This window comes from Talaromyces rugulosus, chromosome VI (genome assembly GCF_013368755.1).
Source record: "Talaromyces rugulosus chromosome VI, complete sequence".
Taxonomy (NCBI): Eukaryota; Fungi; Ascomycota; class Eurotiomycetes; order Eurotiales; family Trichocomaceae; genus Talaromyces; species Talaromyces rugulosus.
The window spans coordinates 3,650,314-3,667,727 of record NC_049566.1 but is presented as its reverse complement, the minus strand read 5'-3'; the positions used below and the strand labels follow the sequence as shown (position 1 = coordinate 3,667,727).

The 17,414-nt window shown below is 39.1% G+C and overlaps 2 protein-coding genes across 2 annotated transcripts; both read left to right on the top strand.

Annotated features, from left to right (window-relative positions):
- Positions 1 to 3,869: 3,869 nt before the first annotated feature.
- TRUGW13939_11563 (uncharacterized protein) lies at positions 3,870 to 5,771 on the top strand (the record flags this gene model as incomplete). The annotated part of the gene is made up of 1 exon (XM_035494669.1): positions 3,870 to 5,771. One exon carries the CDS (start codon positions 3,870 to 3,872, stop codon positions 5,769 to 5,771), a length of 1,902 nt encoding a protein of 633 aa, XP_035350562.1.
- Positions 5,772 to 5,934: 163 nt separating this feature from the next.
- Positions 5,935 to 9,801, top strand: TRUGW13939_11562 (uncharacterized protein; the record flags this gene model as incomplete). Its single annotated transcript, XM_035494668.1, has 1 exon — positions 5,935 to 9,801. One exon carries the CDS (start codon positions 5,935 to 5,937, stop codon positions 9,799 to 9,801), a length of 3,867 nt encoding a protein of 1,288 aa, XP_035350561.1.
- Positions 9,802 to 17,414: the final 7,613 nt, after the last annotated feature.

Genomic DNA, 17,414 nt, shown 5'->3' with positions numbered 1-17,414 from the left:
CATAGTCAAGCAGAGCTTGACTATGCTCGCTATGTTTAGGATCAGCTATATAAGGACACTCATTTACCATCATGTATCTAGCTTATTGTGTTTTATTCTCTCAAGCAAATAGCATACTACTATTACTCTTCAACATACTTTGCAGCCTATCATTGCGATAGTACTCTACTTATTCTAGGATTGCCTTACACAAACTTCTCATCTTGCCTTCTGTTAGCAGAATACCCACCCCGATTCACATCTTGGTGACGAGTTGTTGAAACGATTGACATAAGGCCTAAGCTACTGTAGTCAGCTTTAAGGCTTCTTTATTTATCTATAAAGCTTCTATCTGCTACCTAGTAATCTCCCTAGAGATTCCTCCTAGAGGGGGTTCTAAGGCTTTCCAGGCTAGAACAATAAGCTCATAGTCAGATGTTGTAGGCTTATCCTTATCCATCTCCCAGGCTTACAGAGGCCCTAGGGTTAGCAAAGATAACGCTAAATCAATAATTAACACCCCCTCAGTCTTCTTATAGCATATGGCCTCCCCTAGTGGGTTATTAACATATAGTGAGTGCCGCTCTATAAGCTATTCCAAGGGCTCAGCGTTAACCCAGCCCTTGGCCAGTAGGTTCCACAAAGAGCTATAAATATTAAAATCACCCACTAATAGGCATCTATTCACTATAAATAGGTCCTAGTCTGCGTCCTCAATAGCCTGGCGTTGTCTAGGAAAGGCCCCTTACCATCAGTAACTAGCCCCAATCCACACATCATAGCAGTTGACTATTCTAGTGCATTAGGAGGCATGCCCGCTAATTATTAATACTTCCCATATGTCCAGAGCCTGTAAATAGGGGTAGTCTACTAAATCAGTACAGTTCTCGACCCTAACTGCCCCTATAAGGTCTTTATGGATAGCCATAAGCACCTATTAATCCCACTTCTCCTCCCCTGGCCAGTACAGTAGATAGCCTAGGTAGAAAAAGTTATAAGTAATATAAAGCTCTTGCAAGCATATAATACCTATTTACCACTTTATCCCCACTTCTAGAGCCCCTAAGATTATAGGATAAGTACAGCCGCAATTATATTAAATAATCAACATTAATAGAGGCTGCAGCTCCAGGCATTAATATTAGACACGGGGATGAATACGGTAGAGATAATATCCCTAGGGCATCTTCTATAGCATCATCAACCTCCCTAAGCTTTAGGGCTTAGAGAACATCCTAAATAGTGGTTAAAGAAGAAGCCTCCTCAACAACATCTTTCTATTCAGTCTATTCAGGAGAGGAAGGAGGCATAACAACCTCTATACCAGGAAAACACTTATAGAGTCGCCGGCAGACCTTCCAAAGCTTAGAGCACCCCAGGGAATCAGCCTAGTGCTTCCCTCTATAGTTACTGCATTTAATGGGTGCATACAGACATAGATGGCCTGTTTAGGCCCTATAGTCTAGTATGTTGCAGATATACTCTTAGGCTTCATAGACACCAGTACACACAGTACAGAGTGGTAATCAGGTGCTATAGCCTCTATAAGTTCAGTAACTAATGCTGTAGCATCAGATGCAAACAGTATCTTTACCTACTTCATGATAGAGACTGGTAGGGTGCCTGTTGTCTCCAAAGCATACACCCTGGGTGAGTAGCCTACAGGCGTCATTTAGGCCTCCTACTGTTATAACAATAGTAAAGAAACGCTGTTTATTAGTCTAGATAGCTACTATTAGCTTAATCTAGATAAGGTTTTTTATTAGAGTGCATATACCCTCTAATTTAATTTCTTCTCTAGCTAGATCTAGCCCTAAGACGCTATAGCAGGCTACTAGCACTGCATGCACTTTAATCTTGTGCCATTATTGGTCTACTTCCACTAAGATGACTATAGGGTCAATCCAATAGCAGACAGCCACTAATAGGTCCTTATAAGCTAGTAATAATGAGCCTACAGTGCTTCCTTAGTTTAATAGGGCTGAGATAGCCCCTAATTCAGTGTAATTAGCGTCTATTATCCTGGTAAAGTTCAGGAAGCCTATCTGGGCTAGGCAGCGGTTAAGCTGCAAGATAACATTAGCTTTAGACTTTCTAAAGGCAGTGTGGCCATTTTCACGTCTAAATATAAGCCTGTAGTCTTTTTTATTGCTTCTACAAATAGGCTTCAGGCTTCTTAGATCCATTTAGACTTTTAAAGGCTGGTTCAGGGAGTAAGCCTATTTTTTTGTAATAATTTGCCACTCCTAGACATTGCTAGCCACTATATTGGCCCACTAGGGGCCTGCTGCAGGCTTTATCTTAGAGAGTGGTTTTAATATCAGAGGTAAGGCTCTGCGTGGCTCTATAGGCTTAGTAGCTCTATTCAGATTAGCTTAGAGGCCATAGGTGATCTCTATAAATATCATCTTCTAGGATGGTAGAGACTGTCATGGGCCCTAGTGGTCGCCCTTTGACGATAAAAACTTTAGGGGGTGGTTTGGGGCGTTCAAGGAGGCTTATTGAGCTTTTAAGATTAAGAAACAACGCTCTAGAGCGCCTAATTAGCCTATAAGACGCTGCTTTATAGCCTCTATCAAAGAGGTTATATAGGCCTTTATAGCGGCTATCTCTATATATAGTGTACTATTACTGCTTACAAAGTGGTCTAATAAGGCCTGTTTTATGTCTTTGTAGACTAGGCCAATTAAGGCCTTCATAGGAGCTCTTTCTGCCTTATTAGGGCTATGTTCCTGTAGTCTCTTCCCTAGAGTTTTAGGTGCTTCCTGGGAGCCTAGCACACTACTTAGAGGGGAAAACAACTCTCTAGAGTTGATTTCCAGGCTAGGCAAGAAGCCCTCGCTCTGAGGGACTGTTGCACTTGCCTTAGGGGACGCTGGTGGTGCTGTCCCCGCTGGGGTGTCTATATAGGCCCCTACGGGGTTCACCAGACCTAGCGCCTGCCCCCCTGGGTCTAGGGGGTGGTTGTCGATATTAGGGAGTCCAGGGGCCATAGCGAAGCTCTGGATGCCTTCCAGTAGCATTGAATTTCAAAAGGTTGATTTTTGATTTTCCCGGCGGGTTGAATTAGTATAATAGTTCTAAGAATAAAAATTAAGACTCTAGAAACAAGCAAAGAAGAATTAGAAATAGATAATAAAGACTTTAAAATAATAGAGGAATTCCTTAAAATTAATTATAAAGAACTAAAATAAGAATATAGTTATAAACTATTTAAACTAGTATATTAAAAAGACTTTATTTAAATATACTAATAATATATTCTTAAATACAAAAAATACTATAAGTAGATATTTTATAAATATAATATATATAGAAAAAAGAATATTATATTTATAAATAAATTTAAATATATCTTATTTACTAAAAGAATATAGTTATATTATCTAATATTTAGATATATTAAAAGATATTTATATATATACTATCTATAATATAAAAAATATTATCATAAGAAGATATACTAGATGCAATACTATAAGTCAAAATATCTGACTTATTTTAAAGAAAAAAAAAAAAAAAAATAGAAGCTAATAGTACTAATAATTATCTATTAATCTATTCTAGACTATTTAAAAGATTAGAACGAATATTAATATTATATAGAAGAAATCTAATATCTTTTCTATAATAGTATTGAAACTGACTAATACTATATAAAAAAATATCTATACTATAAAGAATAAGTCATTTATACCAATAAAAATTAGATTAAAATTATTCTATTATAGAAATAATACCTTAAAAGATATAAAAAGGGATATTATTTTATTACTATAACTATCAAGATAGAAGAAACTATAATTATTATTAAAGAAATAGCCCGCCGGGAAAATCAAAAATCAACCTTTTGAAATTCAGTGCTACTGGAAGGCATCCAGGGCTTCGCTATGGCCCCTGGACTCCCCAATATCGACAACCACCCCCTAGACCCAGGGGGGCAGGCGCTAGGTCTGGTGAACCCCGTAGGGGCCTATATAGGCACCCCAGCGGGGACAGCACCACCAGCGCCCCCCGAGGCAAGTGCAACAGTCCCTCAGAGCGAGGGCTTCTTGCCTAGCCTGGAAATCAACCCTAGGGAGTTGTTTCCCCCCCTAAGCAGCGTGCCAGGCTCCCAGGAAGCACCTAAAACTCTAGGGAAGAGACTACAGGAACACAGCCCTGACGGGGCAGAAAGAGCCCCCATGAAGGCCCTAATCGGCCCAGCCTACAAGGACATGGAACAGGCCTTATTAGGCCACTTTGCAAGCAGCAATAGCGCGCTGCACGCGGAGATGGCCGCTATGAAGGCCTATATGACCTCTCTGGTAGAGGCTATGGAGCAGCGCCTCACAGGCCAATTGGGCGCTCTGGAGCGCCGTTTCTCAACCCTAGAAGCTCAACAGGCCTCCCCGAACGCCCCAAACCACCCCCTAAAGCCCCTATCGTCAGGGGGCGACCGCCAGGGCCCACGACAGCCTCTGCCATCCCAGGGGACGACGTTTGCAGAGGTCGCCCATGGCCCCCAAGCTAACCCGAATAGGGCCGCTAAGCCCATAGAGCCACGCAGAGCCTCACCCCCGATATCAAAACCACCCCCTGGGGTGAAGCCCGCAGCAGGCCCCCAGTGGGCCGATATAGCGGCCAGCAATGCCCAGGAGTGGCAAATCGTTACAAAAAAACGGGCTTACTCCCCGAACCAGCCCCCAAAAGTCCAAATGGACCCAGGGAGCCTGAAGCCTATTCGCGGAAGCAACAAGGGAGACCGCAGGCTTATATTTAGGCGTGAAAATGGCCGCACCGCCCCTAGAAAGTCTAAAGCCGATGTCATCTTGCAGCTTAACCGCTGCCTAGCCCAGGCAGGCTTCCCGAACTTCGCCAGGGTAATAGACGCCAATTACACCGAATCAGGGGCTATCTCAGCCCTATTGGACCAAGGAAGCACCGTAGGCTCGCTATTACCAGCCTATAAGGACCTATTAGTGGCTGCCTGCCACCGGGTCGACCCCGCAGTCATCTCAGTGGAAGCAGACCAACAGTGGCACAAGATTAAGGTGCATGCGGTGCCGGTAGCCCGCTATAGCGCCTCAGGGCTAGGCCTAGCCAGGGAAGAAATTGAATTAGGGGGCACATGCACCCTAATGAGAAACCCTACCTGGATCAAGCCGATAGCGGCTATCCAGACTAATAAGCAGCGTTTCTCTACTATCGTTATAACAGTAGGAGGCCTAGATGACGCCCGCAGGCTACTCGCCCGGGGCGTACGCTTCGGGGGCAACAGGCACCCTACCAGCCCCTATCACGAAGTGGGTAAAGACACCGTTTGCACCCGATGCTGCGGCATTGGCCACCGAACTTATAGAGGCTGCGGCACCCGACCACCACTCTGCACCGTGTGTGCTGGCGCCCATGAAGCCCAAGAGCACACCTGCAACGTGCTAGACTGCAGGGCCCAAACAGGCCACCCATGCCTGCATGCACCCACTAAATGCGGCAACTGTGGGGGGAAGCACCAGGCTGATTCCCCGGGGTGCCCCAAGCTTCGGGAGGCCCGCCGGCGACTCCATAAGCGCTTCCCTGGCGTAGAGGTCGTTATGCCCCCTCCCCCCCCTGAATGGACTGAATGGGAAGGCGTTGCTGAGGAGGCTTCTCCCCCAACCACTACCCAGGACGCCCCCCAAGCCCCAAAGCTTAGGGAGGTCGATGACGCTATGGAAGATGCCCCAGGGACATCACCCCTACCGTACTCATCCCCGTGTCCAACACCAACGCCTGGAGCTGCAGCCCCTATTAATGTTGATTATTCAACATAATTGCGGCCGTACCTACCCCGCAACCTTAGGGACTCTAGAAGCGGGGATAGAGCGGCAAATAGGCATTATATGCCTGCAAGAGCCTTATATTGCCTATGACTTCTCCCACCCAGGCTATCTGCTGTACTGGCCAGGGGGGGAGAAGCGGGATCAACGGGTGCTTATGGCCATCCGTAAAGACCTTATAGGAGCGGTTAGGGTCGAGAACCGCACTGATTTAGTAGACCACCCCTATTTACAGGCCCTGGACATATGGGAAGCACCAATAATTAGCGGGCATGCCCCCCGACGCACTAGAATAGTCAACTGCTATGATGTGTGGATTGGGGCCAGTTACCGGTGGCAAGGGGCCTTCCCTAGACGACGCCGGGCCATCGAGGACGCAGACTGGGACCTGCTTATAGTGGGTAGGTGCCTATTAGTGGGTGATTTCAACGCCCATAGCCCTTCGTGGAACCCACTGGCCAAGGGCCGGGTTAACGCTGAGCCCTTGGAACAGCTTATAGAGCGGCACTCACTATATGTTAATAACCCACTGGGGGAGGCCACACGCTATAAGAAGACCGAGGGGGTGTCAATTATTGATTTAGCGTTATCCTCGCCAACCCTAGGGCCTCTGCAAGCCTGGGAGGTGGATAAGGATAAGCCTACAACATCTGACCATGAGCTTATCGTCCTAGCCTGGGAAGCCCTAGAACCCCCCCCAGGAGGAATCTCCGGGGAGATTACTGGGTGGCAGATAGAAGCTCTGCAGGTAAACGAGGAAGCCCTAAAGCTGGCCACAGCAGCTTGGGCCTCAGAGGCTGTAGGCCACCCCCCTCTTAGTGATCAATGCACCGAGGAAGACCTTGCTAGAGAGGCCAATTGGGTGCAGGACACCCTAACCAGCGTACTCGATAGGCATGCCAAAGCAGTACGGCTTTGTGCACGCTCTAAGCGGTGGTGGAAGCCAGAGCTGCGGCAAGCCCGGAGCTTATGGGCTGCAGCCCGCAAGCGGTGGCAGGCCCATGCCTGTACCGACACCGAATTCAAGGCTGCAAGAACCGCTTATTACCATGAAATAAAGGCGGCTAAAAGGACCTGCTGGGAGGCCTTCCTTGCTGAGGGAGGCCCTGGGGGGAAGGAAGAGTGGAAAAAAGGTTCTAACCCCACTGGGAACCCTTTTCCCAAAGGCCCTAGGGATGGCCTGGAAAAGCCTTCTCCAGGAGATCCTAATAGGTGTTGGATAGCCCTACAGTACACTAAGCCACGGACTAATCCCACCACCCCAGCACTCCAAGGCCCGGATCTAGGGGCTCCCCCTGCCACTACCATGGCCGATAAAGAAGCCCTAATCAGGGAAATGGCATTTCCTAACGCCCCCCGTAGCTCCCCTCCTGGGGAGCTGCCAGGTGGACAGGCCCACATGCTTATAACGCCAGAGCGGGTGCATCAGGCCCTATTCAGCCAGAGCATTAAGAAAGCTCCGGGGGCCGACAGGCTCAATTTTAAAGCATGCCGGCTACTCTGGGCACTAGACTCACCCCGAATCATAGGGATGGCTAGGCAGTGCTTTCGGCTTGGGGTACACCCAGGGGCCTGGAAGACCGCTAAAGGCATCCTACTTCGGAAGCCAGGGAAGCCTGATTACACCCAGGTGAAGGCCTGGAGGGTGATAAGCTTGCTTAGCTGCCTGGGCAAGGTTGTTGAGAAGCTGGCTGCAGGCCTTATAGCGGACTGGTGTGAGGCCCAGGGGGCTTTACACCCTGGACAAATGGGGTGCAGGCGGGGCCGTGGGGCTATTGACGCGGTGGCCTGCCTCGTGCAAACAGTGCACGAGGGATGGACTCAAAAGCTTCTCACAGGCACTATCTTTATTGACGTTATGGGGGCCTTCGACCATGTTGACCCCTATAAGCTTAGTGAGGCTATGGAAGCTGCAGGCCTGGATAATGACCTTATAAGGTGGACCTTATCCTTCCTTACAAATAGAAGGGTCAGCCTCGTAATTGACGGTTATAAAGCCCCTGAACAGCCTATTGACTCAGGGCTGCCCCAGGGCTCACCGGTCTCCCCAATCCTCTTTCTTATCTATATCCGGGGTGTGTTTCAGGCTATGGAACAGCAGGTGCCAGGGATCAAGGCCCTGTCCTATGCCGATGACATAGGCCTGGTAGCCCAGGGAAGCTCGGTCTCTGAGATCTGCAGGCAGCTAGAAGCAGCGGCAAAAGCTGCTATTGAGTGGGGACTGGCAAATAGCGTCAAATTCGACCCTAAAAAGACAGAGGCCATCCTATTCTCTAGGGCCACCAGCAGGGAACATAAAAATCAGGTCCAGGAAGCTAGGGTGCAGGTAGGAGACGCTTTAGTGGCATTCTCCCCAACAGCCATCCGGTGGTTAGGGGTCTTACTAGATCCAAAGCTTACCCTCAAAGCCCACTATAAGTACCGCCTGCAAAAAGGTCAAAATACTGAAAGACGAGTGCGGGCACTGTGCAAGGCCCAGGGGCTCCCCCCAGGCCTGGCATGGCGAATCCAAAAGGCCACCGCGCAGTCAGTGGCGCTTTATGGGGCCGAGCTTTGGTGGCATGGGCAAAAGAACTGCCTAGAAGGACTGCAGGGCCTAATTAATAACCAGGCCCGGGCAGTCACAGGCATGCTGAAGTCCACCCCATTAGGACCGCTTATAAGGGAGGCAGCTTTGGAACCAGCAGAGGCCCTATTAGATAGTAAACAGCGGCGGTATGCCCTGAGACTCCTAGGACTTCCCCAGGGGCATCCAGCAGCAGAAATACTCCCCATAACGCTTAGGGAGGGAGACGCCCATGCACAGCCTGGAGAGCAGCCGCTAGAAGACCGAGCTTGGGCAACACCAACCCGCCGAGGCCCCTGGAAGCTGGGCATGGGCCTGGCCCGCAGGCTACGAGAGGCCTTGACCGCCGACCCCTCCCAGGGCTTTGAGCGTACAATAGAGCCTGGTAATAGGTCTATACCACTAGATTTCAGGATAGACTCCCCTGAAACCGCTATGCAATTAGCCTCAGACCCCCTAAGTGGGATAGGGAACACTGACCTTTACTCAGACGGTTCCAGGTTAGACGATCAGCGCGTAGGCGCTGCGGTAGCTTATAAGCCACTTATTGGCCCCTGGAGGTCGCGCCTAGCTCCCCTGGGCGCAGGCTTCGAAGTCTTTGATGCAGAACTAATAGGAGTAGTCGAAGCCCTAGAGTGGGCGCTGGCAGAGAATCTTAGAGGGCCAATTAGGGTGTTTCTCGATGCTCAAGCCGCTATAGGCAGGCTTCAGCATACCCAGCCAGGCCCTGGCCAAGCCCTGGCGCTGCGGGCACATGATCTAGCCAAGGAACTGCAGGCCACCGGCCGCAGGGTTACTATATGCTGGGTGCCAGGCCATAAGGGGGTCCCAGGCAACGAAGAGGCCGATAAAGCCGCCAAGAAAGCTGCGGGGAAGCCCCGAACAGGCAAATACTCGGGCATCTCACTGGCACATGCTCAACGGGCCTGTACCGAAGCTTATAGAGCTGCCAGGGCCAACTGGCTTGCTGCAAAGCTTGCAAAGCGTGCCCAGCGGGCAAGCCAGGCCTACTATCCCCCCCGGGGATGGAAGCTTGACCCAATGTTGGCGAACACCCCCAAGCACCTAGCGCGGCGATATTACCAGTTCAAGACTGGCCACGCACCAATTGGGGCCTATTTGCACCGAATTAAGGCCCGAGACTTCCCTAATTGCTTGGGGTGCTCTAGAGGGACTGAGACGGTAAGACACCTTCTTACAAACTGTCGACAGTGGTGCCACCAGCGGGAAAAACTATATGCCGGCTTGGCCGAAGCGGGGGTAAAGGCCCTGCAGGATAGCGAGCAGTGCCCCGAAGCACGCCTATTCCAGGACCCAAAGGCCACTACAGCGCTGCTGGCGTTTATAGGGGCCATTAGGGAGCGAGAGGATAACCAACAGGCCTGGGAGCAGGCCTATAAGACTGATAATTGGGGCATTGAGGCCCTGGATGAGGGAGAGCGAGAGGGGGAAGGATAGCGGGCAGGGGCGGCCCGCTATTGTAGGCAACGCCCAAACGTTAGTGGCCATAAGGAGGGGGTAGTGGTTGCCACCCACTATAAGCCCCCGAATCGTCCTGCGCATATAAGTGGCTTGGGGCGAGGAAAGTGCAAGATACCTTGAAAGCATGGATCCAATGGGGGTAGAGGCACCGGTTTATAGGGGGCAACCCCTATAAGCAGGCCTAATCCACACGAATCGCTGTCTGTCATAGCCTAGGGCTCGGTATAGACGTTAAATTTGATTAAATAATAATAATAATATTAAAGAAATAATTAATAAATATAAAGCTAAACTACTCTTTAACTTAGAAGTATTAACAAATTATATTAGTGAGGTATATATTAGGAAAAATAGGATCTAAATATATAAAATAAACCTATAATATACTATACAAAATTTTAAAGGATAAATCATAATTAAAGGATTTATATAATAAACTAAAAATATTATAATTAAATTAGAAAAATATAAAAAAAGTATTTAATTAGATTTAAATCTGTTTAAGTGAAAAGATTTTAATATTATACTTAGAATAATATAGCTATAAAGATATAATCCTATTATTAACTAAAAATATAAGATAATATTAATAGACCTGAAGATACTATAAACAGAGTAAATAAAGATTAAACTAAATTAATAGTTAAAGATGAAATATACTAAAGAAATAAATAAAATAAATTAATAGATTAAAATATAAAGAAAACTAAAAAAAATCTATAAAAAAGAACTAAAAAAAGTATTTAACAAGCTACTAAAAAAATATTAAAACTTTACTAAATTATTTATAAAAAAAGAATACCAATTACTATAATATAAAAAAAAATATAAAGTAGAGATATTTTTTAAACTAAAAATATAGATACTATAAATAAAATAATAATAAATCTTATAAAATAAACTCTAAATTATTAAAGAATTTATTAAAAAATTCTTAGTAGCTAGTTATATTAGAGAATTAAAAGTAAAAGTTTTTATATAAGTAATATTTATATTAAAATATAATAAATCGCCATAAATAGTTATTAACTACTGAAAATTAAATAATATAACTAAAAATAATATAAATAAAGCGTTATACTAAGAATAGAAAAAAGATTTATTATAAAGCACAAAAATTATAATAATATTCAATATTAAATAAGGATACTATAATCTATAAATAAAAAATAATAATATCTAGAAAACAGTATTCTTTATAGATTTAGAATTATATAAATAGCTAGTAGCATCTATAGGACTTAAAAGGCTATTGGTAAAATTTATAAAATTTATAATCTATATTCTATAAGAATATCTTAACCTCTTTATTACAGTATACTTTAATAATATTATAATTTATTTAAAAAATCTAAAAGAATATAATAACTATATATAACTAGTTATAACAAAATTTATAAAAGCAGGATTAACTCTTAAAATTAAAAAATATAAATTTAATACTATATAAGTCAATTATCTAGGAATAATATATATAATAAACAAACTAGAAATACTAAAAGAAAAATTAGATACTATTTTTGAATAATTAACTCTAATAAATATCTACAATATATAATCTTTTCTTAGAGCTAGTAAATATATTTAATAATATCTTAAGAAATATTTAAATATTATAACACTAATAACAGAATTATTAAAAAAAAATAAATTATTTAATTAAATAATAAGAAGATAATAATCTTTTAAAAATATTAAAGAACTTATTAAAATTATACTAATTTTATAATTATTTAATCTAGAATTATAAAATATTCTATAAATAGATATATCTAGATATGCTCTTAGAGTAATCTATAAATAAATTAATAAAAAAAAATAAATATAGATTATTGTATTCTATTTAAAAAAATTTATATTAGTAGAAATTAATTATAATATCTATAATTAAAAATTACTTATAATAGTTTAAGTATTCTAATAATAATAACATTATCTTTAAGAAGTAAAATATAAAGTAATTATTAAAAATAATTATTATAATTTAAAATACTTTATGATAATAAAAGAATTATCTAGAAAATAAATATAATAGGCTAAAGAACTAGCTAAATTTAATTATAGGATTAAACATATTCTAAGAAAATAAAATATAGCTATAGATGTATTAAGTAGACAACTAGATTATATAATTAAAATAAAATCTTCTAAGATAAATATTCTATAAGAAGAATTAGGAATTCTATACTATAATTATAATATAATTATTGTAACTATAATAAAAGTTATTAATAATAATCTATTTTATAAATAACTATATTAAGAAATAAATAAAGATTAAAAAATTTAAAAAGAATTATAAGCTAAATAAGTTATAAAAGATATCTAGAAGAGCTTAGTGATATAGAATAGAATAAACAGAGTACTGTAGAATATAACTATAGAAGTTATTCAGTACTACTATGATCTTCTAACAAAAGAACATCAAGGAGTTGAAAAGATAATTAAAATAATTATCTAAATATTTTACTTTCTTTATATCTAAAAAAGGGTTAAGAATTATATTAAAAACTGTAACAAATATAATAAAAATAAAATAATATACTATAAACTCTTTAGAAAAATACAAATACTAAAAGTATTAAAAAAAATATAGAAAAGTATCTGTCAATCGGTTCAACAACTCGTCACCAAGATGTGAATCGGGGTGGGTATTCTGCTAATAGAAGACAAGATAAGAATGTTATGTAAAGCAATCCTAGAATAAATAAAATACTATTATAATAATAGACTATAAAGTATATTAAAAAGTAATAGTAGTATATTATTTACTTAAAAGAATAAAATACAATAAACTAGATATATAATAGTAAATGGGTGTTCCTATATAGTTCCCAATATCAAAGTATTACTTTGATATCTAGCAGCACTGCTTTATTATATAGAATTGCTGATTCTATATCTAGAAGCACTATTTTTAGCTTATCTTAGCTTACTGAGCGTGCCCAGAGTACTAAACTAATCCTAGTTAATATTATACATATATATTATATATATACTGTGTATGTAGTGTCATTTCAGCGGCTGCTGACATAAGTGGCATAATTGGCTGTGAGTTATCCATTCTTCTGTTACGGGCTAGGTCCCGTCTTACTGGCCTTATGTAGGTCCAGGAATTGAATAGATTTGAATGTGAGAAAGAGAAGGAAAAGGTTTGCAGAGATTCACATTGTCGAATGTTGATACAGGCGAGTATGGATCCCAGGGGCGCCCTAACGAATCTGGTGTAGTGTTAGGAAGTTCTTTTATAATGAACCAGGTGCGGACTAGATGCAGTTATTCTATAAAAGCAAAGCCTAAGTATTTTAGGGACTAAGATCCTAATATTACTCCCCTCCTTTAGCAAGGGCATTATAGTGTTAAAGCTAATAATTAAGTACTTCAATATCTTCTATAGACTGGGCAGATTCCTATATAGATTGCGCATATCTAGTCTAACAGACAAGGTATTATTTTATATGTCCGCGGCCCTGATATATAATCCATTTGTTAAGTATATTATCAACTAGGTACTCTTTATTGCCTTCTACTAGATATGCTAGTAGTTGGTAATTATGTCAGGTCTGTAAAAAAAACAGACATATATCTATAGAATAGAGAAATATTATATAAAAAATATTATAAATAGTTCTAAAAACATCAAGTCAATATATATAGGATCCTACTTTCTTTAGTATAGTATATTTCATATATCAAACATCTAGTTTTTTTAAAAATTATTTAGTCTGAATATTCTAAAGGTCTAATCATATCTTCTATCCTATTTTATACTCTAGAGGAGTCTTTTGGTAATAATTCATACTATTTTTTATTCGCTATTGTACTAAGACAAGCTTAGTCTATGTTATATCAAAGGCCTACTATAGCTTAATAACTATATTGTTTGTATATTTAGCGACGGATCTTTACTATTTAAATGTAGGGATAGCTTTATCTAATTAGAGTGGTTTAATATTGTATCTATAGGTCAGAAAGAAGGAGTTAATACTAGTTATAGTAGTATTATATCTATTTATTACAAGTTACGTAATTGTGGTTAGTAGGCTCTAGTTGATTTAGAAATAGATATAGAAGTTCTGTAGGTATTCTTCTATCATAGAGTTAGCATGTTCTGTCTGTCCATCAGTTTGGGAATAATATATAGTTGACAATCGTCTTATAATCTTTAGACATTTATATATGTTTTTTTAAAGATTATTAATAAATTACATGTCCTAATCTAATATAATGCTGCTAGGCGGCCCATGTTTGTGTATGAATCAGTCAATAAACTTCAATATCACTGTCTTAGTATCTATATGTTTGCATGATATCAATATAATCTCTTTTCCTAGTCGGTCAATGATTACTATGAGATTTGTATTTCCGTCGGACATTAGGAGTTTCTCTATAAAATCCATACTAATATCTCACTACATTCGCGAGGGAACAGAGAGCGGTTTTAATAACCCTTATTAGTATTGTCTCTATACAGTGTTCATACCATATTTGTTACAGTTATTTATAAACCTTCAAATATCCTTAGATAGATTCAGTCAATATAGTTATCGGGCTATGATAGCATAGATCATGTTTTAGCCTGGGTATCCAGTGAAATAAGAGTCGTGTATATCTTATATAATATAAATACAGAGTGATTTACTATTTAGTACCTATTATCAGTTTTAAAATAGTAATTAGTTTACTGTATTAATTATGCATTTAAATACTATAATACAAAGTTATAGATTTTAAGAGAACTATAGGAACTTTTAGTATATAGCTTCTTTAATTTATTTATAATTCTTATCTTTGGCTTTAGCTAGTTATCACTGTTCTCTAATTAATATTAAATGCTCTATGTAGATAGTGTGGACATGGGGTTTAGATACAGTGTTTGATAAGTAACCCTGAGGAGGTTGTTCTGGATAGTCTCTCTATACCTTGTTAGGGTTGATAAGACATTTATTTTAGTATACTAGGCGTTTATCGTTAATTCTATCAGGCATATCTTGTGAGTGTTGCAATAGTGTATCAGGTCTGGCAGCTAGTTGCCCTGGCTGGTATTAGAATTTATAGTTAAAGTATAAGAATATACTGGTCTATTTTATTTATTTTTTATTCAACTATTGGAGCTGTATGAAGTATTTAAGATTCTAATAGTTGATTAGAATAGTAAATTCCTTAGTATTAATTAGTTTAGGTTCTTATTACTTTAAATATGCTATTATTGCCAATAGCTTCTTATTATGGATCTTGTAATTACACTCTGCAAACATACATTTTCAAAAGAAGTAGGCGTAGGTTTATAGAAGTCCTTTGTTATTATACTATGATAATGTCCTCTCTATAATATATCCTAAAGAGTTGGCTTCCATAATTATATCCTGTTTAAGATTGAATTGTACTAGTATTAGATCATTTATAAATATTTACTTTAGTTGTTTGAAGACTTTATTGATGGCCTTGGTCTGAATAAAGGTAGTTCCCTTTTTAGTCAGTTCTGTTAGCAGATAGATTATGTTAGAATATCCTCAGATAAACTATCAATAGAAATTTACGAACTTTAAGAATGATTACACATTTTTTATATATATTAAGACTTTCTATTCCAAAATAGCAGAGACTTTTGTGGGATCTATTCAGATCCCTTTTCCAGCTTCTAATATAAATCTAAAATATTTTATTGTCTACACCTTAAACTCACATTTATTGATATCTAGCTGTAGTCCTATAATACACAGACGTTCTAACACCCTCATTACTTATTTCTAATGGTACACGCAGCTACCTTCTATAAAGATAAGCATATTATCCAGATAAGCAGATAAAAAGTCGTCTAGAAACTCACAAAGGATCCAATTAATATATCATTAAAACATGCTCGGCATATTGATAAAGCTGAAAGATATTACTAACCATTCATAGAGTCCAAACCTAGTTTAGAAAGCTATCTTCTATTCATCTCCTTCAGCGATGTATATCTTATAGAAGGCCACTATAACATCAAGCTTTATAAACCATCAGGCTTTAAATATTCGTTATAAGGTCTCATATATTAACAGTAGTAGATATTAATCCCTTTTTATCATAGTGTTAAGCGCCTAATAATCAATATAGAAACACAGTCCTCCTCTAGGTTTCCTTATAAACAGTACCGGCACTACAACAGGTGAGTTACTCATACATATAAAATCCTTCAATAGTAAGTCATAAAGAGTTTTCTATAAAACCAGCAGTTCTTCCCATAACATGTTATAAAAAAGGCCCTATAGTATCTCTGGCTTATATCTCTTCACATCAGTATTAATTAGTTCAATCTAATAGTTGATATTTAGATGTAACAATAATAGCTTATCAGCTTCCTTCAGGTTAAATAGTTCCAGGAACTCGTAGTAATGCTTAGATAGCTTGTTTCCTGGGTCTATCTATAGTTTCAAAGTCAGAACTTTCTTAATATCCTATATAGAAACTACAAATATGTTAACCTTCTTTTTTCTACTTCACATCCTTTTTAAAGCGTTTACCACAGTTATACTAATCTGTCAGGGAACATACTCAGATCATAACAGGTTCTTTTTATCAATGGATATTCTATTCCTAAATTCTAATCAGCCTTTAACAGCGTCAATTCTTACATATTAGTGTTCCATCCATAAAAGACCCAATATTATATCATATTCGCACTTCAGAACCATATAAAAGTAGGCTTTCTTCTGTATATTTCCTTTAATATCTAATATCATATATACAATTTCTTTGATATATTAAGATACCAAATTATCATATCTCTTAATAGGTCTAGATTTAATAGCACTACAATTCAGCTTTTTCTTTCAAGCGAAGGTCTCTTTAATAATCCCATAGATAAGGCATCCACTATTAATTAAAGCATTGGCATTGGTTCTACAATCTAACTATACATCTATATTAAATAGAGGTCTATTAAACCTTCCAACCATCTTTTTAAAATTCTTAAAGTTATAAGCTATTTTATATTTTAGCTCCTACAGACAACTTTATGTAAAAGCTACTCTTTTAACTCTAATATACTATCTAAACCTATATTAAATTTAGTTTTATTCTTTTTTACTCTGGTATTAGATATTCTTATAAATATATTATATTTCTTCTTGCCATAATTCCTTAAAAATAACGCCTAACAGAGTAGCACAGATTTAAGACAGTATTAAACAATATAACCTGATTTTCTATATTAAAAATAGTTGTCTATTCTAACAGTATTAATTAACAGATCCACAGATATCCAGTCTATAACTTAGGACTGTCCTCTATCAGAGGAGGTTCCTTTTATAAATAGACAGAAAATATTCCACTTATATCAGAACTAGATATTATTAATCCTTTTCAGCTCTTCAAGATTATTCACTACTCAATATAAACATTCACAGAAAACTTTATACTACTTCAACATATCATTCCTAATAGTCATATACCTTATTTCTTAGTTAATCACAGTTTTCAATTATGAGATTTTTATGTTATCAGTCTATAATTAACCTCCTATAAAAAGTAATATCTATTTAAATTCACTGATAAAGTCCTGGAAAGGGGTATGCTTTTATTGTATACAGTTAAGTTTAAGGTTC